Source organism: Pavona decussata, unplaced genomic scaffold, assembly GCF_977016875.1.
Source record: "Pavona decussata unplaced genomic scaffold, jaPavDecu1.1 SCAFFOLD_368, whole genome shotgun sequence".
Classification (NCBI taxonomy): Eukaryota; Metazoa; Cnidaria; class Anthozoa; order Scleractinia; family Agariciidae; genus Pavona; species Pavona decussata.
In genome coordinates, this window is record NW_028145744.1 from 507,959 (window position 1) to 532,500 (window position 24,542).

The window sequence follows — 24,542 nt, forward strand, 5'->3', positions numbered from 1 at the left end:
CAAGGGTAAAATCGATTTGAGCTTTGAACGTCAGATAATACAACGGACAAAAGTCAATGCTTTAAACTTTTTTATTGATATCCCTTCACCATACAGCACTATTCAGCAAAGTACGTTTAATGCATTTAGCGTTTCCATTTGTTTGAATATCTTTATTTCTGATAAAAAGGCCGGAATTTAACTCTTTAGCCCTTCACCAGTTTAACTGAAAAATATTTCTTCTGCTGTCTGCAGTGTTTAGAAACGTCTTTGCTGGTGCTTGCTTGTTTGCAGACAATTTATCCTTGTCCTCTACATTTGCGGCTGAATTTGCAGATTTCAAACTTCCAGCGCCGATCCCTTGAAGTAACAAAATGAAAGAAACCTTTGGTTAAAAATCATCTTTAACTTTCGGTAAACTGTTATATGAAAGTTTTCGTTTTGACTCTGTTTTGACAAAGAAAAGCAGGAAAAGGGGTATGAAATTTGAAATGACTGCCCACTTGCAGTTGTGGCTGGCCACTTTGACCTTGGATTGAATTTTTTTTTTGACACTTGGGTGAAGACTGCTCTAAATTCTAGATGAACAAGCAAAAACAAAACTTGAAAGGTTTTGATACTGCTTTGCCGGTTCCACTTTTATTCGAGTCATTCAGGAAGTCCCTTTTTTATCTCACTGCTTGTTGCTCACCATAGTTGCGTCAGGAAAGAGAATACCATGAAGATCATTTCCTTTTTTAATATCTACTGTAAAGTAACTTCTGAAAATGCCGGTAGCAAAGATAAAGCGTTGCATTGCGTCGTGGTACGTTGTGTTGCGATGCATTGTGTCACGGTTGCATTGTGTCGTGCTGTTGTGTTGTGTTGTACTGTGATGACATGGTTCAGTGCGTTGTATCATGTAATTGAGTTGTATTATATTGTACGTACTAATTGACCGATACTTAAGGCTGGTTTCCATATGATCGCGGATCGCAGATCGCAATAAGGCCTGCGATCGTCTGCGATCGTGATCGCAGACGATCGCAGAAGATAGAATCATGTTCTATCTAAAGGCTGGTTTCCATATGATAGCAGGTCGCAGATCGCAGACCTTACTGCGATCCGCGATCATATGGAAACCAGCCTTTACTCGTGACGGTTGTCATGGTAACTGTGTACTCCAGCAAGGTAGTATCCACGAGGCACAGTGTACCTCACATCCTGGTCCCAGTTGTTTTGGTAAGGAGTGATCTTACAGCTGTGTTAAATGTAAGAACGCCTACGGCAACAGCGAAAGGCAAACCTTGAAAAAAAAAAAGAGAAAAAAAAACATATAAAATTATAAAATATCCCAGTGACAAAGCAAGAGCCTTATGGCCTTAAATCAAATAAATGTTACTGGACAGTTTTTTCTCTATTGCATGCTTATTTGCAGTTTAAGGTAGCTAAAAGTGCAACTTCGTAAGGGGGTAGATTCCTTGTAATTTCATTCCTTCCGCCCGATAAAGTTGAGAGTGATCAGAATGATTATCAGAAACAGTCTAATAAAGGCTCGGATAGAAAGTGTGCAAACAAAACTAAAAATGATAGGAGCACTCGGATTTCTTTTTTCCGAGTATGCCTGCGTCACTTTCTTGAATAATCATCATTCTCATTCATTCACCAGGCTGGAAATATACCATCACATTTCTTTCATAACCACACGTTCGACATTCAAATCCTAGCAGTATGCAGGATGTTTGTCCCATGAACCTAGTTTAATGGCCTTAGCTCCCACGAGTCTCCTGTAGCTCAGTGGTAGAGCATCCGAACTAGTAATCGGAAGGTCTTAGGTTCGACTCCTGATAGGAGCACTCGGATTTCTTTTTTCCGAGTATGCCTGCGTCACTTTCTTGAATATTCATCATTCTCAAAACTAAAAATGTTTCTAGAATCGGTATATTCGAAAATTTTGTTGCCAAGTACTACCTGCGATCATTGACGCCGCTTCTGAACTTGCTTGCTACTCCCGTGATAAAACCATTTTTGTGGCATCTGAACGTCAATGGTTGATCATAATCGTTCAGGTAAATCCGGCTCTATCTGCAGTTCCTGCTCTCGCGGTAAACCATCGGCGCTCTTCCGCATCGAAAGTAGTGGGTGCGGTCTTGTTTGCAATTCCGGTGTTCACTGCGCCAGTAATTCAGAGCGTAATAACCTGAAAAGATGATGGATTTCATCAAGACAATGTTCTAACTCGTTGTTTCAGACAAGGAACTAATATGAACATAACTTCTTTTGAAAGTTTAATTTCCTCTTTGATATTTGTTTATTGCTGAGCAAATCGCCGTTTCGCTAATGTTTCGCCGACTATTTTTAACAACCGTTGGATGAGTCAGTGATTGAATGTATGAAGAAAGAATGAGAGACTGAGTGGCTAGCAAGCGAGTATGTCAACTGTTCAATAGATGAAACTATAGTAGAATAGTAAGTATTCGGAGGATCATACGGAAGTATCGGAGGTACAAAGTTTGGAGCAATTAAGTGTGGTGACATCATCAAAACATTGATTTCCTTACGGTCTGGACAATTTCGCGCGAAAGTTTGGTGCCAGGTGTTCACCCAGGGGACCCCGGATGGTCTGGACGAGCTGCATCGAAGAGGAGGAGCAGGACGTCTATAACGACGACGACGACGACGACGACGACGACGACGCCAACCCTTGGTAGAAGAAAACAGCATCAGTTCCAGCGCCATCATCAACAGCAAAAGTTTCGCCAACTTTTTCCCGTCCATTGCAGTCTAAATAAGAACAACAAAAGTGATCCTGTTGAATTCTGGTTTAAACGATGTTTAATCCGTTTCTCTTTTCATAGTGAAAACTTGCAGTAGCTATCAAAGAGAATGCGATTCAGTTTAGTTTTACTTAAACTATTTCAACAAAATGATCAGGCAATGATCAAAAATATGAAAAGCTAGGGGGAAAAAACCCACTTGTGATTAGTCTATAAATATGCGTTATTGACCAAGCGTGAGGTCAAGATGGCTGGATATTGGCCAAGTTCTTTTTTTGCGTTTTTATGGACCGAGACGAAGTCGAGGTCCAAAAAAACGCAAAAAAAGAACGAGGCCAATATCCAGCCATCTTGACCGAACAAGCTTGGCCAATAAAGGATTTATTATATGGCTTTTACTTCAAGTTAAAACTACGACAACAAAACAAAACAGGACATGAAACTGAACTACTCGGAAAGAAATTCTTCATAGCCGGCCGGTGCAAGCCGGATTTATTTTTAGTGCATTTTTGGATTAGCATGTAATCGTGGAAAACAAGGAATCCTAAATTATCTTAGGGCTCTAACTTCATAATGGCGTAAAGGGAGTATACAATTATTGAGAACGAAAAATTAAGATTTTCGCAAGAGCGGGAAGATTTGAATCGAATCCGGCAAACTCTCCATTTTTAGCCGATCGCGCGGTGGCGTAAATAATAAACATTTTTTACACAGTTTTCGGCTTCCAATCATTAATTCTTGAATGAAGCAATAGATTTTGAGATTATATGCAAACATAAGCCGAAAAAAAGAGCGGGTAAATAAGAAAACTGGGCGAAACTTTGACAAGATTTTGTTGTTTACAACAAGCAAGACGCGGCTAAATTAGAAACGTGAGCCTCTTCGGCGAACTTAAAAAAAAATACTTTTCTGAACTGCTCTAAACACTCAACGCAACTTCCATTACGCTATGATTTAAATACAGCCATTGCAAACCTATAGAACTTATCAATTTGGCACTCGACTTGAGACAATAAGTTTTATAAAATCAACTCTATCTAAAATACTACACGCAGAGCAACTCACCGATTCAACTCACATTCATTGTAGCTGAAACAAAATTTTAACTCCACCAGGACGATTCCATTCTCTTTCCTTTCCTTTAGGTAACTGTTGAGAGAGTTTACCGAACATTTTAGTGAGCGTTTACCCCCAAAACAACGAGAAAATCGAAGAAAAGATTCCATTGTTGTTGGGATTAAACTTTCGAAGCCAAGCGAACGGGCAACGGGTAATCCCGAGCGGGCAAGATAGCTCCACCTTGCCCGCTCGGGTAGCCAATCACAGCGCAGGATTTGACTCATCTTGCCCGCTCGCGGAGCAAGCCATATAATAAAGTCACTTAACGACAAGGGAATCTTTTCATTATTTTAATTTTGTTAAATAAAAAAAAAAAAACGCTCAATGTATGTGATTGTTCATTCTACCCAAGCCTTGGCGTCCGTACAGATCGACGTCGTAGTTCATTTTTCTATCTCAGTTCAGTCGGTCTTCCACTCAAAGAGTTAATTTGTTTAGAAAAGAACTTTGCAGTAAACTTTTACCATCACTTTATAGGGATTCACGCCCTGGCTTCAAAATGAGTCTTTTCAGGTCACGGTCATAATAGTTAATGATTAACCAGCATGCTAAGTAAAAATTAGGGCTGTTGATTGCAAGAACGATATCTTACTAACGCACGGTTGGATAAGTATAAAACAAACCTAGATCTGTCTACTGATGAATTTTTAGGCCATAAAACTTCGAAAAGTAAGCAGGTTTTGGACCTCCAAAAATTGAGCGTGTTCTATAATGTCGTATGCACTGCGCTGTTTAAAGGGCGCTTTGAAATGAAATACTCAGGCTCATTTTTTTTTTTGTGATGGCGGAAACAACAAATACGCTTTACGAAATAGCTTTTCTTTTAACTGAAATGGCTCGAAATTTGATTTCTCTGAACAATTCAACTTAAAATGAGAATAAACATCATTTTGACAACCACTCGTCATATAATTAGTTTTGACAAATGCGAGTATCTCGAGCGACGGGCTAGGCAAAATATTCACGCAATTCTAGAAAGTAACTAAGGCATTCGCGGAAAGTCTGATTGTGTTGATTAGCTAGGTAAACTTAACTTACGGTATTTAAGTGAGAGGAAGTTTTGTCACAAGAAGTGCGAAAATAACAACACATCAAAACACAAGTTAAGCTATGGTTCTTGAAACGAACAACTTCACAGCTAGAATAATAACATCAGGCTAACTCGAAAATATTTCGTTCTCCGGCTCAAAAGCAAACATGACAGTGAAAAGAAACAACATAATAAGAACTGGAGTAAACCAGTTTATTTAAGACGATTGTGCATTTTAGGTGGCCCCTATTTGCCTGAATAAAGTTCACTGAATCTAGTTAAACACAACAACACAGCTGAACAGCAGACGAAAAAAATTGCCGGCAGAAACATGGCCTTAGCTAAACACTTTGATTACTTAGCGATATGTGAAAGAGAAATACAAACTCTAACTGAATAAAACATGATTGGTCAAGACTTACTGAGGCCTTTAAGTTGTTTTCCTGTCAGAAGAGAACTTTCTAGCGGCGCCACTGTGGTTGGTCGGATTCGCTCCCCAGCAAAGTCACAGCCGATACCGTTTCATCGATCAATCGCTGATCCACTGACCGCGCGCTGATTTCTCATCGCAAAGAATGCCTGAAACACTGTTTCTTCTCTACAGGTTAAGGACCATACGTTTTTTTGCTAGCTGTTTTTTAGTGCATTTCGCCTCGGCCTGATATCAAAACCATATGCTGATATCGCAATGCATTATGGGATAGTTTTGACAATTTGGCGCGGGGAACACCATACCTTGAATTCATTCAAAAATATTTTAAGTCTAAAATCACCTCTTCATTTACAGACTTGGATCACCGCACGCTTCGGCAAATGCATTCATACGGGCCTTTGTGCAGTCATATGCAATAAATACTTCCTTACTTCGTTACTTCCTTATTAACTTACTTCCTTACTTACTTACAATGACAATGCTTTTCTTATGCTAATTTTCTCGGTTACTTTTGACAATTCAAATTGATAATGGTGTCATGAAGACGCCGAAACGTTGTTTTTAAATTGTAATCGTTGACTTTTGGCTTGTACATATCATTTGTGTATTAGCAAAACTTTACTAATAGAATAAAACTTGGTTTCCTAACTTTATGGAAGTTAAACTTTCCGCTTAAACATCCGAACAATTCGCCGATATTTCCCTTCGCCAGCATCTTTTGTTATTCTTGGTATTCTTGGGAAAAAAAGTCATCTTCCGGCTTTGAAACAATCCAACTTGTTTGTAACATGTAAAGATAATTTTGATCAAACAACACGTAGTGGATTAAGGATCAATAACATCGCCCTAGCCGCATCAGTATTCCTCTGTCTTTTGATCATACCTCATTCGATTCTACAAGAATTCATTCTTTTCAGTCTTTTCTGGCTGACGCTCCCGTTAAGCGAAAACAAAAATCAGAAAAACCTTCAATAATTGATCAGGTGGGTATTTCAATATGTCACAGGACATATTAAGGTCAACGATAGTATATTTTATGCCCTGAAACAACCACGAAATTAATTGTGTTTTCTTTTTTTCGACTTTTGAGGTCAGCTGTTTAAGGCCGGCGTCAGCCAGCACCTTCAGTATAACGTGAAATTCTTTAGCAAATAAAGTTCAACTTGGTATTTTTTTCATCATACAGATATCGCAGGAGGTTTGGAATCATCGCGGAGTGAAACATTTACCCTTTATGAATATTAAATTCGGATCGGATACTGTCTTCACAGGATCAGCCGAGTTGAGATTCTCGGTAGCATCGGCCAACGGACAACTTAATTTTTTTTCGAACGTTAAATGCTTGCCAGAGAAATACAAGATTCTCAGTCGATATTAAGATGCACTGAAAAGAAAACAAAGCCAATAGTGTGATAACCACATTGATGGTGTGACGAGAATTTGTGTTTCAAATCCAAACAATTTTTCTTTTTTCAAACCCTTTCTTTTCGGCTTGTTAACAGAATTTCAGTTTTACAGAATTTTCGCGCCTTTTCATTAATTTAAGAGAGAAAAAAGCGATTTGACAGGATCACTTTTGTTGTTCTTATTTAGACTGCAATGGAAGGGAAAAAGTTGGCGAAAGTTTTGCTGTTGATGATGGCGCTGGATCTGCTGCTGTTTTCTTCTACTGAGGGTTCTCCATGGTGGCGTCGTAGAAGCAGTCGTCGTCGTCGTCATTGCCCCTCGGACAGACCATCCGGGGTCGCCTGGGTGAACACCTGGCACGAATCTTTCACAAAAAAGTGCCCAACCAGTAAGGAAATTGATTCATTTTCACGATGTCACCACACTCAGTTGCTCCTAACCTTTTTTTTTTGTATACTTCCATCCGATCAAAACCACCGACATACCCGCTAGCCTCCCTAGCATTCTTTCTTCATACATTCACTCACTTCCTTTCCAACTGTTGTTAAAAATAGCAGAAAACATTAGCGAACCGAGCGATTTGCCTGGCAATAAACAGATACTAAAGAGAAATCGGCAAATGAAGTTCCGTTCATATTAAGGTCTTCTTGAAACATCGAGTTAGAACATTGTCTTGAAGAAAACAATCATGTTCGAATCATCTTTTCAGGTCAGTCGGTGAGGTTTTGGCGCAGCCAACACCGGAACTGCAAAGAAGACCGTATCCATTACTTTCAATGTGGGTATGGGCCGATGAATTACCGGGAGAGCCAATGTAGCTGGAGTTATTATGCGAACGATTATGACCAGCCGTTGACCTTCAGATGCCACCATAACGGTTTTATCGCGGGAGTAGCAAGTGTGCACGACGGCCACTACAAGGATCGCAGGTACTCGATACTTGTCAACAAAATTACCGAATATATCATTCTAACAACATTTTTACTCTGACTGTTTCTAATAATCGTTGTTCTTGAATACTTTTAAACTAAAGGAGATAGTATCAACTTTATATAGGCGGAAGAAAAAAATTAGAAGGAATTTTCCCTCTTACGAAATTGTACTTTTAGAAATCTAGCCATCTTCTGAACTGTAAATAAGCATGCCATAGAAAAATACTGTCTACCAAAATTTATTATTAGTTTATTTATTGTATGTATTACATTAGCAAGGCTCTTATTTTGACACCGGAATGCACGCAGGCGATTTGACAGGCGGCTTGTATATTTTTATATGTTTTTTTCTCTTTTCTTCAAGGTTTAAAATTCGCTGTTGCCATAGGAGTTCTTACATTCAACACAGCTGTAAGAACACCAATTACCTGAACAACTGGGACCAGGAAGTGAGGTACTCTGTGCCAAGCGGATACTACCTTGCTGGAGTGCACAGTTACCATAGGGACGCTTATGAGTAAGTATTAGTCGATTTCTGCGTGCACAACACAAAACACTGACACAAAGCAACACAATACAACACAACACCAGGCACAACACAACGTACAATACAGTACAGTACATTACAAAACTTTACTGTTAAAATAAAAAATACAGCACGGTACAATACAATGTAATACTTTTTTATTCTTTTCCTTTGCTACCAGGAATTTCAGAACTAATTTACAGTAGATTTTAAAAAAAGAAAAAGATCTTCATTGCATTTTCTTCCACGCAACAATGTTGAGCAAAAAGCAGTAAAGTAAAAAAGGACTTCAATTGACTCGAATAAAAGTGGAACAGGCAAAGCAGTATCATAAGCTTTCAAACTTTGTTTTTGATTTTCATCTAGGAGTTACGGCGCTTTTCACTCAAGTGTCATAAAACCAACCCGAGCTCGAGGTCACTGTGGCCAGCCATAATAAATAGAATTTCCTTGATTCACAGCTGCAAGTGGGCGGTCATTTCAAATTTCATATCCCTTTTCTTTGCCCAAGTATGTTTAAGAGTTAAAACGGAAACTTTTATAATATAAAAGTTTACGAAAAATGACGATGATTTTTAACCAAAGGTTTCTTTCATTTTGTTACTTCAAGGGATCGGCGCTGGAGGTTTGAAATCTGTAAATTCAGCCGCAAATGCTGAGGACAAGGATAGACTGTCTGCCGCGAAACAAGCAGACAAGCAAGCACCAGCAAAGACGTTTCTAAACACTGCAGACAGCAGAAGGACTATTTTTCAGTTAAACTGGTGAAGGGGTAAAGAGTTAAAATCCGGCTTTTTAGTCGGAAATAAAGATGTTCAAACAAATGGAAACGCTAAATACATTATACGTACTTTGCTGAATAGTGCTGTAAGGTGAAGGGATATCAATAAAAAGGTTTAAAGCATCGAGTTTTGTCTGTTGTATTATGGCTTAAGTTTAAAGTTAGTTACGCTGCTTCAAATCGATTTTACCCTTGCACTGCCCCGCAAAATTAACTGGGATACAAGAAAACACATTTATTTATGATGAAAATACTCACTTGGGAAACGTAAAAAGGTATACACTTCGTTTTGGTCCGATTTCAATGTACTACGCTTCTCTCTAAGTACGTTTCTTACAAGTTTGTCTGTAAATTTACCAAGAACTCAAGTCTAAGGATTCGGAAAAATGATGGAAGATAACACTGCAGGATTTAATCCTCAGCCTTAAAACTTAGAGCCACCTGTCCTTGAACTAAATTTCATTCTTGTCACGAAAATTAAGGTGAATGAACAGTTCACAGTCTCATGTACCATTTATATGTTACTACAGATGGAATAGCTTTTACTGATAACTTTGTGATCGTTAATGCGAAAATATTCAACTACTAAACTGATTCTGTTCTTAAACGTTTGTCACGGCAAGATCAGGGGTCACTCTTGCAAAGAATGCCAAGGGGGAGGGGTGGGGAAAAGCGGTGACTTCATTTTGGAGGTAAGACGAGGGACAAAATGCAACGTGTTTTGGAAAAAAAAAAAAAAAAAAAAAAAACAGCACTCGCAACTTGTAGATCTGGGGAGGGGAGTACTCCCCTGTACAAGCCATATGGGTATGTGTGGCCCCCAAGCGTATGGCTTTTGAGCCGTTTTGTTGTGAAAATGATTATTTTAACGATTTTGGTCTGAAAATGGGTATGGATTTTATAGAAACGGGCAATTATTATAGAAAACAGGTCTGAAAATGGGTATGAATTCTAGAGGGCAGACCCCAGTTGTTCAAAGAGCGGATAACTTTATCCACTTGATAAGTCACTATCCAGAGGAGCAAATGTACTCCAACGAATGCTTTTGACAAGGTTTCCACACAATTTCATTCTTAAATTTGACATATGCTTCTAATCTATTCACAAATTATGGGACTATCGGGAAAATCTTACACACATTTTATCTGCCAGATAGCGAACTATTCAGTCGATAAAATTATCCTCTGTTTGAAAAACTGGGGACACGCCTGAAAAAGTAAAGCGGGAAATGGCATATTTTGGTCTGGAATAGGGTGAGGGTTTGGATAACCAGGCCGCCCCCCCTCCCACTCCAAAAAAAAAATCCGAGTAGCTCCCCCCCCCCCTCCCCCCTCATCTTTATCCTCGACATGATCATGAACTCCTTTTTGGTTCTAGTTTAAAAATAGTGAACTTTCTTGGTAGTCTTTTGATTACATATTGGTAATACATTAGTGGGACTATTGCGTAAATCATTTCAACTTGTGTAATTTTTTAATTAGTGTAATAGGTTTTCAATTGAGTGTTGTAAAGCCAAACCCAAAGTAATTTCGCTGGCCAATCACCAAAGACGTAAACAGCACAATCAGCTAATCAGAACTCGAAGCAAGTACATGATAGCACGATTGGTTTTGGTTCTGCTGTTGATTTGTTGAGAAAATGGCGCGAACTTTGCCAACCAATAGTCTAGAACTGTGAAAAGCAAAACCAAACCAAACGCGAAATTACTTTTGACACTCGATTGAAAACCGCTCTAAATTAAGGAGTGTATTTGCAAACCCCTCACGTGGTAGAAAATGGTATTAAAAGATTGAACCTTGTACCGCTTAGCGTGTTTCATTCAATAATTCAGAAAGTGCGTAAAATTGGTAAAGAAACCTCATGATCCTTCAGGCACAAAATATGTACACCATCCAAGCGAGTTTACTATAAGCAAACATTACGCAGCAATTACCAGCACCTTATGCCTTGACGGTGTACGCATGCGCGCTTGATAGTTGACTTTGCACATCCTAATCCTTAGCGCATACCAACAATTTAATAACAACAGCCATAACATCCCAGAAAACTTGGACTAAAAATATTAATTGGAGGGAAGATGGGAGCAACATGCTCTTTTAAGAGAAGACGACCGGTCATTACTCCTTCGTGATGTTGAGCCTCAAACCAAAGCGTAATGTCGTATATGTGCGCGCTCTTTCGGCGCAAAAAAATAATCATGCCGGCGCAATGCAATAAGCCATTTCCGAGTTGTTTTGAGCCTCATTATGAAAGCGAGGCTTAGTTTTCATTCCTATGCAAAAAAAACTAATTGTCAATGAAAAGCTTTGCACTTTGCCTCGCCTTTGCAATGAGGTTCAAAACAACTCTGAAATGGAAATAGTATCCCTGGAATAGAACATCTGTATTTTTTTAGTCCGTGATAATGAGATTGCTTGGGATCATGAACTACAATCACATTGATCATGAAAAACTTAATCTGTTAAGGTGGCCGAATACAGTTTTTTAGTGTACAGGTGTTAGAAGACGTTATTTGGAAACTATGTACTTCTGGACGCCCAAAATTGGTATGGTGTAAGACTAACTAAGAAGAAATGTATTTTCGTACGTCTTGTTGAGCTAAGTACCGTTTTTATGGCAACGCAGCGAACTATTAAACGTCCATAAATAGTAGGTTTCCTTTCTTTTTAGGAAATGTACTCATTAGATTTTTTCCATTTTTTGTATACAGAAAAACTTACAAAAAACTGACACAGTTGCACTATTTTCATGTAATTTTAACAGAGAGATTTCCTGTAAATATTGATTTTGCATTTTAATGTTTTGTGAAGATACCCTCTGTTAGATCTAGGTTTCTCTTTGTAGGTGAGTTACGCTTTTAGGGAACTATTTTCATGCCAAATTTCACGAAATTCTAATGAGCGGTTCCTTAGAAAACAGCTCATTTCCACGAAAACAACCAGTCGCTATTTTTTGGTCCAACGCGCATGCGTGGCTTAAATTTGGTTTCATGGCAAAGATGAAAAGCATGCAAAAGGTCTTGGTGAACGACTTTTTTGCTCGGAAAGAAAAGAAAAAGGGTCCGGAAATGAGAAACTTAGTTATTTAGGATCAAAGCTTAACTTTATTATCCATTTCATGTGAAATTGAGGGATCACTTTATCGACCGCCGTATTTGCGTACCACAACCCTAGCACGTAATTAAGAGTCAATGTCTGAGAAAACCGGGCAAAATCTGAAAAAGCTGAAAGATGGGGGTCGGCCAAATTATTCCATACTAACATCATAGTTAGGTTAGGTGGACTTATGGATAAATTTACTAAAGTTTACTCTTCAAGTGTTTTGGTATAGGAGAAATGAGATCCACTCTCCATCACCCCCTCAGGTCCTAGTTTTTCTGGTAAATTTGACCCAAATTTGACAGCCAGCAAAAACTGTACAATCTAGCGAACAAAGTTCATGTTTTGTACCTGATATAAATGGTCATAGAACTTCTTGTAAAAAGCCAGAGATATGCGAAATAAGCAAAAGTCACTCTACAACATTTAGTTTTGGAATACCTATATTTCGCATCTGCGAATGAGCAAGAAATTAGCCATTTTCGAACTCACGCAGAACACGCAACTAAATCTTCAGCAACAATCGGATGCTAAAACCAAACACTCTTACCTTCCCTCTATCACAATCATCAATAATCTTTTTGGGCCATTCAAACAGCAAGATGCTTCACCACCTCCATTACTCCTACCACTCGTTGTCATGTACAGCACGACACGACGCAAGCAATGTGCCGATTAAGCCGCTCTTGGATTCCACATTGGATTTCCCCGCGGTTAAATATATGCCGGTTGACTAAAGTGGTCCCCAAAAAATCAGAACCCCTCTCTGGCAAATTTAACGGAAGGAAAATTTTAAAAGAAATTATACGAACTAAACAGAACGACGCCATCTTGAGTTGGATTGCTCTCAAGGGACTGGGACCTACTTATTTTTACCTTAAGTAGGGAGGGGACAGGGAAGGACCTATCGCCGGTGCATTGTTGCTAGAAACGTCTGTTTGTCGCGATAAACAGCTCAAGATCTGAACAAATAATGACATGAACGAATCATGCTCAAAATAGAACCAGCAGAACCGCGCAATAGCGTGAAAATATAACTTGGTTGGATTTTTTTTGAGCGCGCGGCTTTTGATGTACATTTCCACCGTCAAGAAATGAGAGATATCCAACTCCCGCGTTCTTCACAACTCGATAAAGCACGCTAAAGCATGAACAACTGGAATTGTTGAATTTAATAACAAAAATTGCAATGCCTTTATAAGAAAGTTTCCGTTTAGTAACTTCGAAAGAAGTACCGTTATTTGACACTTGTACTACATAACACTAGTAAAACAAATCTCTGTACAATGTATAATCAAACTGATCACAGTTATTACTCAATAAATTGACCCTCCTAGGTTAATCTCTCTACTCGACACGCTCCCCTCTGAATCACTGAGGAAAGCTGAAATATGATCTCTACCTTTACCGCAAGGCAATCAGATTGGATGTGTGAAATAAGTAGAAACAGTGTCATGGAATTGTTCTACCTTTAAAATAAACTGCGTAAAACTAAAGATAACTTACGGAAAATCTGCGCTTGATATTTAGAAAAAAGAATTTTCCTTGCAGATCCCCTTTGGGTTAGAATTTCCTTTTTCCTATAGATAACTGCCTTTTACAAGGTATGTTTGTTTTTGCTTCCGATCTTTTGTTTACTTATTTTGAACTTTGCTAGTTCCGTCGGTCTGTCAATGAACACATGTCGTGAAGCGAAATATTTACCTAAGAACCCTCACTGAATACGTCATTTGCTTTTAATAAAAGTGTTGGACTTATCATTCCGGCTTGTCATGTACACCAGAAGGCCCTCAGGAGTATGCGCTTTCTGGTTATAAAAGCTGCTGTTGAAAACTTACACAACAAATTAACAAAAAAATAGTTTTGGCTGTATTATCTCCGCTTTGATACCTTGATAAATATGATAGGAGACGGGAAGGAGGAGCTGCCGGACCGCCAAGAACGCTAATCAGAGAATAAACAAATAAAATCAAGTTAACGTAGAATCTGCAACGCCTAACTCTTAAACTCTACTGGGATCATCACAAAATTGTCTCCGGGTCGAACAAATAAAGAAGTTATATATCGGTCCAAGGGAACAGTAATCTTACTATTAATTCAAAACATTCACCTTAAGCTTGTCCTCAAATTTTGAGGTAGCATCCTCCACTTTAAATCTGCTTGAATGGCCTTTTCGACAAGTGTTTATAATAAACAGGGCTGAAACAATATTTGAAATGTTGATTTCAATTGAATGAGATGTTTGTTACATTGTAACAAAACAACGCATTTGATAAATTAGCAGAGATTTCCGAACTGATAAGAAACTACACGTAAGGTGAAAATATCTTAAGGTAACATATAAAGAGTAAATTACTTACCAAAAACAGGTGAATTGCGAGAAAATAATTTAAATATTGGCTTATTGTACATACCGGATCCTATTGGAACTGAAACTTGAAACTCCTGGTATATTTCTTCCGACACCTGTTTGTTTACCCGACGAGGATAATTTAATTTTTTCGCTTCACCTCTGTGACATGGGTGAGAACAACTGGATTTTAACTTCTGGTAATGTGTTGTTAATTCGTATTTGTGCTTTGGACATTTCGCTGTCTTCCTCTGATAGAGAATGCAATACAGCGCGATTGAGAATAACATCAGTCTCGTTAATCGTGTCCATAAGCCTCGACTTCGATCGACTGACACCTAGATTAGTTAGATAATCTGTTAAATCCTTTCTGCATGATTTTAGAGGAATAACATAAAGCTCATTTGGCGCGTATGGTGTTGGACTGCATACACTGGCAACAGTTGAAAATAAGCAGCTCATTTTGCGTTGTACATTACGTTTCTGAGTGCAATGTAACTACTGTCGCAAAAGACTGGAGCGAAGACCATGTGTCACGTAATAAATGTAAATATGGTAAGAACAAAATTGTCATAAAATACTTTCGTACGTGTATAGTCTCTTACGATATAAAAGAATATGACGTTATTTTTTCGGATTTTTTTCCCTTTGTATTGAGACAAAATAGAGTTTCTGCAAGTGAATCTACAAACAAGACTTCCAACTGGGCTACGGTATTGTCTCTCTAAATAGGCCTTATCACGGTTTTCGACGCCATTTTGACGGGTAGGCAAACAGGCTTGAAATAACAGTGTTTGTATGGGAATCCGATGTCAAATAATTTTCATAAAACATCGCTTCTGGAAAATTCATGAATTGGAAACTTTCGGCACTAGGAAGAGGATTTTAAGGAAAAAATTGGAGGGATGTAGCTGCAACAGAAAGCGTCCAGTCGTGTTTTGAACTTTCCGATACATTTCCCTGTATTTTTTCCCGCGAACTATTTTTAGTAGCAGTTCACGGCTGGTTCGCTATACAGACAAATGTATGGAAAGTTCAAAACACGACTGGACGCTTTCTGTCACAGCTACATCCCTCCAATTTTGTTCTTAAAATCCTTTTCCTAGTACCAAAAGTTTCTAATTCATGAATTTTTCAGAAGCAATGTTTTATAAAAATTATTTGACATTGGATTTCCATACAAACACTGTTATTTCGAGCCTGTTTGCCTACCCGTCAAAATGGCGTCGAAAACCGTGATAAGGCCTATTACTCTTGTGTTTTTGGCTCTTATTTGATTTGTTGTAATCCCGTCTTTGACAGTACAAGACAGCTTTACCCAGAAACTTCACCTAATCAAAGCCCACAAAATGCAAATTAAATTTCAAAACGATATTCCCTGCCCAGCAAGCATAACAACATGTAGGCCATTTAATAACCAAGGAAAATGGTTGTAACTCTCGTTGGTATCTTCATTTCCCAATAGTTTGTTATTCCTTGCCACTTACGGCATGAGCCTAAACCAGCCTTCCTTAAATCAAAAAGCTTACTTATGAAAAACAGCGTGGAACAATCATCCACGGCCAGCCTTCGCTAGTCCCTGGCTCCCTTACAACCAATCAACTAGTTCCCAGTCTATCCCGAGTGAACAAATTCAACATGGCGTCGTTTTGTTTATTTTCGCGTTTTCTTAATTTTCTTTCCGTTAAATTCGCAAGAGAGGGGATTTGAATTTTTTGTGGAACTAATTTGATCAACTGAATATTTTTAACTTAAGACAAACCCAATGCAAAATCCAGGAGCGGCTTAAACAGCACATTGATTGCGTCGTGTCGTGCTGTACATGACATCGAGTAGTAAGAGAAATGGAGGTGATGTAGCATCTTGCTGTTTGAATGGCCCACAAAGATTATTGCTGATTTTGATAGATGGAAGGTAAGAGTGTTTGGTTTTGGCATCCAGTTTTTGCTGAAGTTTTAGTTGTGTGTTCTGCGTGAAGTCGAAAATGGCTAATTTCTTGCTCATTTGCAGATACGAAATATAGGTATTCCAAAACTAAATGTTGTAAAGTGACTTTTGCTTATTTCGCATATCTCTGGCTTTTTACAAGAAGTTCAATGCCCATTCATATCAGGTACAAAACATGAACTTCGTGCGCTAGATTGTACAGTTTTTGCTGGCTGTCAAATTTGGGTCAAATTTACCAGAAAAACTAGGACCTGAGGGGGTGATGGAGAGTGGATCTCATATCTCCTATACCAAAACACTTGAAGAGCAAACTTTAGTATATTTATCCATAAGTCCACCTAACCTATCTATGATGTTAGTATGGAATGATTTGGCCGACCCCGATCTTTGACCACCTGCCTGGTTTTCTCAGACAATAACTCTTAATAGCATCACTAACAGAATCTGTAAAGCGCGCGCAAACTGTATTCGGCCACCTTAATTACTCGCTCACCCTTGGATGCAATGAAGGATCTAGGAGAGGTTCCTCCTTCACCCTGTTAGTTTTCAAATCTCAGCCATTCTATGCATTCCTCACCCCCCCCCCCCCCCTTCCCAACCCATCTCCTCCCCCACCCCTTCCCGCTTCTTAAGAGCAGTGTGGGTTCGCCTCTACATTGAGGTTTTGTGTTTAGGATGGAAGCTATCGAGTTGAATTTTATCTTGGATCTGGGGAAGGCATTGTGTAGTTAATCATGTCTAAGAAAAGAATATGAGGTCTATAAATATGCAATTGAAAATAAAAAACGAGAACAATTGCTTTCTCAACATGGTCAAAACAAGCTACGACATTGGACACAAACCGTGTTGAAGTCCCAGCTGAATGTTGTTGTAGAATCTGATCGATTGAGTTTCAACATTGAAGGGGATGCAGGGCAAACTGACCATCACAAAACGTCCAAGGTTTTAGCTCAATTAAGGTCTTCATTTTAAGGTTTTTCTTTAAAGATTTTCCAACAGTTAACAACATAACATCGGTAAATTATGCACGAAAAAGACGAACGGGAAATACAAAATTCCGTCACACTACACTCGCAGAATCCATTTTCCAAAATTGTAGACCGAAACCCTGAAAAAACGTTTCACTTTACTAGAAACAGAATTTTATTTTTCGAATGTTTTCGTACGTCTAAAAACGCAATTCAATGAAACCAATTCATGAGTGATTTATATTGCCGGCAGGGAAATAACCCATCTTCTCACCAAAAACTTTAGGTCTTCTACCCCAACCTTACCGGAATTTTAGCGCCGGCAAATGTGGAAAAGAATTACCGAACATGGCGGGCGAAATTTCAAACAGAGCCTGACGACATGTCACCTCCTGCCATAACATGATAGAGCTTACTTTGATGGAGCAAGCACTGAATAACTCAAAAAAAATCTGTCTTGCAAACACTGTTTAATCTTTATTGTTTAATCTTAGCTGGAATGAAGCGTCAACACACTGATCCTTACTTCATCCCGTTTACTGCAAAAAAAATCACACTCAAGTGTTACACTCTTATGCTGTAACTTACACACGATAAAAACCTGACTACGAATCGATTCATGGCTGGCATGTTTGTTTACTATTTTTTTTTTGTGCAGCAGACTTAACAAAGTGCAAAAGGTAACTATAAGGACCGTTATAACCTCAACTAACTAATCCCTACTGTTATTACAAGATCCACTCTTGTGGACAATGAAACTTGACACATGCTGGCTTATTAACTATTACCATTGCAACTAAATTACGCTACTTTTTCTCGACAACCTTGGTTACGCCTCAAAACGTATGCGCTGACCTCAGCACTAAAATGATCAGCTAGGTCTGAATTCCACTAGGCAGCCATTTTGGAATAAGATACGGATAGGTCAGGTCACCTCTCTTTTTCCGCTCTTTATTCTTTGCTTTCATACGAGGCTGGACATAATTCGTGAGGTTACTATAGGCACTGTTCACGAGTCTGGCCGCCTTGAGATCCTCAAGATTCTTCCCGTATTCGAACAAAGAGTCGAATCGATACAATCCCAGTTTGTTGGTAAAACTCGCTTCGATCTGTAAAATTATAAAAGCCAAACCATTCGATTATAACTGACGGATTAACTGCAAAGAGCCGTGAAAATTACTGGTAATTAAAACTAAAAAACGAAAATATTAATTGGTAAAGAGATTCTTAGTCTTAAATTCACCAAGAGTTGAAGAAGACCTAATATAATCAGAAAGGGAATAACAGAGATTTTAAATGGGCGCTGTTACGGAGATTTTGAACCTAAGAACCTCTTTTCTAACATAAAATTTCTCTCACAGCATTGGGAAGAAAATATGAAATAACTTCTCCGAGAAAAATAAACTATAATCAACTTTTGGCAGTTTTTCCAAAATAGTCAGAAGGAACTTGAAAAAACTGGCCAATTTTTTCAAATTGCAATCCATTTCCATCCTAGCCATCCACAGTCAAACATAATTGATACTAGTTTCTGTGCACTAGTAAGGTGATTGTTAACAAAACCGAACCATTATTAGAACGTTTCCAACCATACAAATATGTTTTTTTTACCATTCAAAGTGACACTAAAAATAAGTAACACTGCTCCTTTAAGCCAGGGCGTATCTTAAAAAATAAAAACAATAAGTCTTGGTTTGGAGTTTGGAAATGAATAGAATGTTATCACAAGTTAATAAACTTCCACACTTCTCTTGAAAGTGCTTACATTTGAATGCCTACTTTAACTGATATTTTATTCGACAGACTCAAAAGTTGGTACCACTTATTATATAATTCAGTATGACTCTGTGTGAAGTCTCTTCAAAAATTCATTAATAATTCATAACCCCGTTGACCTATCAAATGGTCGATGAAAACATCACATGCAGTGGTGTTAAAACCCTATAAAACCCCCTCCTTATTAGTATGCTGTGTTTGATGTTTTTTTCGTATGCTATTTTCCAACGTTCACAAAAGCGTCATTGTTATGAGCTCTCTTGACACACGCTTTTCCAGGAATGTTTTTGAGGCCGTTCAAAAAACTCGCAGCACGTGTTAAACATTACATAAACTTTAACAACGCTTTGAAAGTGCTTTCATTTGAATGCCTATTTTAACCGATATTTTATTCGACAGACTCAAAGTCTCATAAACGGACAAGTATACAAAGCCGATTAACTATTTATCGTTCCTTTAGGACCATTTGATTTCAAATGTCTAGTATTCATGGTAAAATAAAATTAAGCGCTGTAGTACTAATAGGACATTTTCACTATTGCGTCAGTTGACTACAACTACCAGAATCCTTAATTTTTTTTGCTTTCTCGTGCAAATTAGAGCTATTGTTCTTTGCTGTCCACTGGGATTACAAAATTTGAATTTGAAAGGGAAAACGAAATGAATTCTGGTAGTTGTAGTCAAATGGCGCCATCATGAAAATGGCCTATTGGGGACACTATAAATAATAATCAATGAAATAAAATTAACATAGCATTTATTAAAAATTTCAACTGATGGGAGGCAAACCAGTGGGCTATTCACAAAGCGTGGCCTTGGGGCTACCGTGACACAAATCCAAGTGGTCAGAGCGGGATTCGAACCCGGTACCTCCAGGTTACAAGTCCGGCGCGCAAGCTAACTAAGCCAGGCCTCCTCCCGCAAAATGCTATCCAGTCTTCAGGTAAACAATGAAATCACACTTACAGCAGAAGTCTTCCCATTTGGCAGCCGCAAAAGAGAAAACTTGTCATCATGTGGCACATTGGTATCATTGTAGAGCTTGGTTGGTTGGTTGGGCGTGTATTGAGCATAGTCTGTTAATGGGTAGTTGACGGCAGCGTGTTGAATGCTCACATGTGAGATGATGCGGGTTACTATATCACAGAGTTCGTCTTTTGTTTGAATGCTCGCCGGTAATCCTTGAATCTGGTAAAGTTAAGAGTGGTTCAATGTTTCAGTCTTCTGTATAGAATGATTTTATTTGACCAATTAAATAGACTGTGACGTGATTTATTTTTTTACTTTCCAAGTATCTTGTTTTCTTTTTGTTTTTACAATTCGATGGCCCAACGAAGTAAAATCATGTTACAATTTAATCAACAGTTCTGTAGTGACCTTAAACACTAACCACCTGGTACAGCTCAGGGGAAGAGTATATTTTTTTCGCTCACTCTGCATAATAAAGTTCAGTCGTATCAAGGCGGCAATGCATTCAAAAAGGAAATGCGCATGCGTCATAAACTTAGGAATTCCGGACGACAACGTTGTAGTTAAGGAAACAAAAACAGAGAAAACAACAACAACAACATGATCAATAAAAATGCATGGGCGATTTTATACTTACTCTTCCAATACCCCTGCCGTTTGTAGACAAGTTGTCGAGGTACCTTTGAAATTCGTGATCATTTATTACGTCTTCATCGTTGTGATAATACCTTAAATATCAATTTACACAACACAATGAAACATTTCAATCGAGAATTCTCTCCACGACTTTTCGGAGACAATGAATGATTATAGACTCAAAGCGAAGTTTATAATAAGTTTACAATTAAAAAAACAAAACGATATAATGCCAGTAACATAGAAATAGGAATAAAAGCATCACATAATTTTGTAAAAACTTGATTAACGAGACTCATGAGCATGAAATATAAATGATAATTCAAAAGCACCGTGTCATGATCTTTATCCATGCATATTTACTAAACTTAAAATTGCTCATACATGACTTGTACACTCCAATTACATGAAATCAAGTGAACTTTGTTCAAAACAGGATGCGCCTTAACGTATTATCAATGTAATCTAAAGCGGCCTTCACACGGCAAACTAAAGTTGGCAAACTCGTGTTGGCGAACTTCAAAAAGTTGGCAAACTCGTGCCTTCACACGTCAAACTCGCGTCAAATCACAACACGTAAAATTTGCAACATGGTCGACGTAGTGCAGTGGCACTCGCGAAGAGTTGCCGCTTGTGTCTTGGTCCGATTGTATGTTAATCGCCGAAGAAGAAACAGAAAGCGCTGGAAAAATAGAAAGGTTTAAACAAAACCTTATATCAGTAGAAATCCCACCCTTGGAGCGTCAAATTCGAGTTTACCAACACGAAAAGGTTGATGAAAAAGTTGGCGAGAATAGAGGCTAGTTCTATTTGTCGCCAACAGTTTGTCAACGTTTTTGCCGGCTGTTTTTGTGCCGTTCACACACAGCAATTTGAGTTTGCCAACAAAAGTTTGCCAACTTTAGTTTGCCGTGAGAAGGCCGCTTAAGACACGAGGAAAGAACTTAAAATAGTCCGCCCAACTTTTTCCAAGCTAGGGCCTGTTTACAGGGAGGGAGCCCTAGTGCTATCTGCCTTGTAAACAGGTCGCGTAAAAAAGGAAGAAATGTATTCATGAGTGCTAAGGCAACCTAGGACAACCTCTTGCTAGGGTTACCCTCCCCCCTTGTAAACAAGCTCTCTGTTTCCATTCCGTAGCCAAAAACATTAATGGGCAGTTTTCATGAACCATAATAGCCGTTTTCAAGAAAATTTGGAGATTATTTTTCGATTGCTAACAAAAGTGAACAAAGGCAGGTAATGTTATATTCCTGTAGGTATCTGTTTAGTTTTACTACGTATTAATAAGTTAATACCTCAGCTTCCCTGTTATGTTTTCCTTTTACCTTTAATTAATGTACTAATCTCTCCAAACACCAAGAAACTGAATTTAGGAAGGAAGGAAGGAAACATATTTGTTCTGTCACGCATTTACATATTCTTTAAAATGTCTTCAGTTGAAATGTCCTTATCTAGTGATCGAAATCTTCTTAGCTTAATTATCTCAGCCCTCGGCAATTGATCAAGGTAACTTGTTGCTGGAAATACATGTACATTCTTAGCGAAATGTCCCCAATGGATTTAGAGACTGTTTAGAGACTATTTTAGCATTCATGAACTGTCTAGGTTTCCAGAAGTTTCTAGAAACTATTGTGAGCAAACTGTGATGTTCTTAAGGCGAAATATTACCGGTTAAACCAGTTTTTGGCAGGTTGTGATTTTGGAACGTTCTGCCATGTTATACAAGCGAATGCGTATTGTTCACTCTCTCTCTCTCTCTCTCTCTCTCTCTCTCTCTCTCTCTCTCTCTCTCTCTCTCTCTCTCTCTCTCTCTCTCTCTCTCTCTCTCTCTCTCTCTCTCTCTCTCTCTCTCTCTCTCTCTCTCTCTCTCTCTCTCTCTCTCTCTCTCTCTCTCTCTCTCTCTCTCTCTCTCTCTCTCTCTCTCTCTCTCTCTCTCTCTCTCTCTCTCTCTCTCTCTCTCTCTCTCTCTCTCTCTCTCTCTCTCTCTCTCTCTGTCGTTGAATGCTGGATTCGTTTCGGTGTGTTTTCTAACTGTTGAGGCGTTGGTGAGCGAAACTTTTCAACACTTGTCTGTGTCTGTTGCCGATAATTCATACTTACAAGTCCACGTAGTCCTTCACCATCTGTTCAATGACTTCTAAGATTTGCTTGCCATCATCTCTGTAAGGAAAGTATGGCAGAAGATCACTGTCATCAACTCCACGTTTCTGTTGAGACAAAACAAAGCTAAAAGATTACATATATTATATATTAATGTTCTCGCCTGCTTAAAGGGCCAGTGTCACCTGTTTTAGCATTACTTTGAATGGCCATCAAAACATACTTCAATCGATGGAATCATTAAAATAACGGCTCATTCTTGTTAACTAAAAAACCGTTCTTGTCCACAGAATCTAGTTTTAGTTTAATATTTTTGGCTGTAGATGGCTAGGATGGAAATGGATTACAACTTGAAAAATTTTCTTGGATTAATCTTGAAAGATCTTCTTGTGTATTTTAGAGAAGTCGCTAAAAACTAATTATAGTCAGTTCTTCCTTGGAGAAATTCCTTAATGTTTTCTTCCCGGTGTTCTAAGAGTAATTTCATGTTAGCAAAGAGGTGTTTCGTCAAATGTCTGTGCAGTTTTGACCAAAGTACAGCAAAATCACCGTGATGCTGCCGTTTTAATGCGGGCCCTGTGGCGGACACGTTAGACAGCTTTCTCTTTCAATATTGTGGCCAAGACAGAGCAATCGTTCCATTTTATGAAGCCTGTTGCGGCCGCATTCTTTTTAAACCAACTCTTTTGTTTTCTAGGAGCATTTTTTGTGTCACGCTAGACAGTATGTCGTTCCATTATTATTCTGATAGTTTTTTCTGCATAACTTCGTTTATTGCTCCGTAGTTCATTAGTATAAATTCGCGTCTTTGCTTTTTTATTCATTCTTGTTTTGTGCTTTGGAGTACAGTTTGTACAGTTTTAGGTTTTTTGCGTTTTCTACATCGCTTTGTTTGTCCGTCTTTAAAGGTCATATAACGTTTGTAAGTATCACTTTAGCTCTTCATTTTGGCTTATTTTGCTATTTCTATGTTTTTGTCTATTATTTTTGTTCGCCCTTTTTGCTGTAGTGACTTGTATTTATTTTTGTTCAATTTTCTAGCAACCGCATCGATTATCGCAACTTTTACCGCATCGTTTCCTTTCTGTAATTTACAGATATTTAGCATTAAAGAACAAGAAAAATAGCAAGTTAGAACAAGGTTTTTATGGCCCCTTCAGAGCCACATTAAGTTAAACCGAAATGGCACTAGATTGTGCCAACCGCTATTTACCTTTGCTAGCCCCAAGTCACAGAAACAGTAAATAATGGAAAGATGATGGAACAGCGCACCTTTAATTCGCTTCTAAAATCTGTGATGTCCCACGTGGATAATGGATATGCATCTTTAAGGAGTCGATATGTTCCCTTATGTCCAAATGCAAACAACTGATCCATCAATGCACCGTTGTCAACAAGTTCTGGAGTTCCAATCCTGTTCGGGATGATTACCTCTCTGCAATGATACCTCAGTATTTGATGTAAGGGATGAAGGACCGACGTGGTGAATTTTAATATCACACAGAATGAATCCATCAGGAAATGAACCTTGAAAAGGGGAAAAGCAAAGTTGGCTATATGGTAAAAGAGAAGTTGAAGGTTACAAATTGAAATGTACCTTAAGAAAATATATCAGTTATTATTTTTATTATTATTATTATTGTTATTATTATTATTATTATTATTATTATTATTATTATTATTATTATTATTATTATTATTATTATTATTATTATTAGTATTAGTATTGGTATTA

At 38.3% G+C, this 24,542-nt stretch overlaps 4 protein-coding genes across 11 annotated transcripts in view; 2 read left to right on the top strand and 2 right to left on the bottom strand.

Moving 5' to 3' along the window:
- Positions 1-9,088, top strand: part of LOC146452470 (hemagglutinin/amebocyte aggregation factor-like) — a 119,272-nt gene extending 110,184 nt beyond the window's left edge. For all 3 annotated transcript variants that reach the window (XM_085097875.1, XM_085097873.1, XM_085097874.1), the window contains exon 6: positions 8,867-9,088. The gene's annotated coding sequence lies outside the window, so the exon portion shown is untranslated. The remainder of the gene's footprint in view (positions 1-8,866) is intronic.
- Positions 54-5,685, bottom strand: LOC146452475 (uncharacterized). The gene is made up of 6 exons (XM_085097849.1): positions 5,307-5,685; positions 3,814-3,884; positions 2,520-2,742; positions 1,930-2,158; positions 1,112-1,264; positions 54-339 (listed from the first exon to the last, which is right to left on the bottom strand). The coding sequence occupies exons 2-4, from the start codon at positions 3,817-3,819 to the stop codon at positions 2,040-2,042; spliced, it is 348 nt and encodes a 115-aa protein (XP_084953975.1). The 5' UTR covers positions 3,820-3,884; positions 5,307-5,685; the 3' UTR covers positions 54-339; positions 1,112-1,264; positions 1,930-2,039.
- LOC146452476 (hemagglutinin/amebocyte aggregation factor-like) lies at positions 6,145-8,924 on the top strand. The gene is made up of 5 exons (XM_085097877.1): positions 6,145-6,300; positions 6,911-7,112; positions 7,434-7,653; positions 8,021-8,173; positions 8,793-8,924. Exons 2-5 carry the CDS (start codon positions 6,917-6,919, stop codon positions 8,839-8,841), a joined length of 618 nt encoding a protein of 205 aa, XP_084954003.1. The 5' UTR covers positions 6,145-6,300; positions 6,911-6,916; the 3' UTR covers positions 8,842-8,924.
- An 8,689-nt stretch (positions 9,089-17,777) lies between the features above and the next one.
- LOC146452477 (allene oxide synthase-lipoxygenase protein-like) overlaps positions 17,778-24,542 on the bottom strand; it is a 21,196-nt gene continuing 14,431 nt past the window's right edge. For all 6 annotated transcript variants that reach the window (XM_085097824.1, XM_085097822.1, XM_085097818.1 and 3 more), the window contains exons 8-12: positions 24,080-24,334; positions 22,808-22,914; positions 20,709-20,799; positions 20,069-20,290; positions 17,778-18,435 (exon numbers count right to left, since the gene is read on the bottom strand). In XM_085097824.1, coding sequence (XP_084953950.1) covers positions 18,202-18,435; positions 20,069-20,290; positions 20,709-20,799; positions 22,808-22,914; positions 24,080-24,334 — 909 coding nt within the window. In that variant the 3' untranslated portion in view covers positions 17,778-18,201. The remainder of the gene's footprint in view (positions 18,436-20,068; positions 20,291-20,708; positions 20,800-22,807; positions 22,915-24,079; positions 24,335-24,542) is intronic.

Coding starts and splice junctions, on each gene's coding strand:
- LOC146452475 (XM_085097849.1), bottom strand. Junction 2,159..2,519: donor CGCGCGAAATTGTCCAGACC/GTAAGGAAATCA, acceptor TCATCTTTTCAG/GTTATTACGCTCTGAATTAC.
- LOC146452476 (XM_085097877.1), top strand. CDS start 6,917: ATGGAAGGGAAAAAGTTGGCGAAAGTTTTGCTGTTGATGATGGCGCTG. Junction 7,654..8,020: donor GGCCACTACAAGGATCGCAG/GTACTCGATACT, acceptor CTTTTCTTCAAG/GTTTAAAATTCGCTGTTGCC. Junction 8,174..8,792: donor TACCATAGGGACGCTTATGA/GTAAGTATTAGT, acceptor TGTTACTTCAAG/GGATCGGCGCTGGAGGTTTG.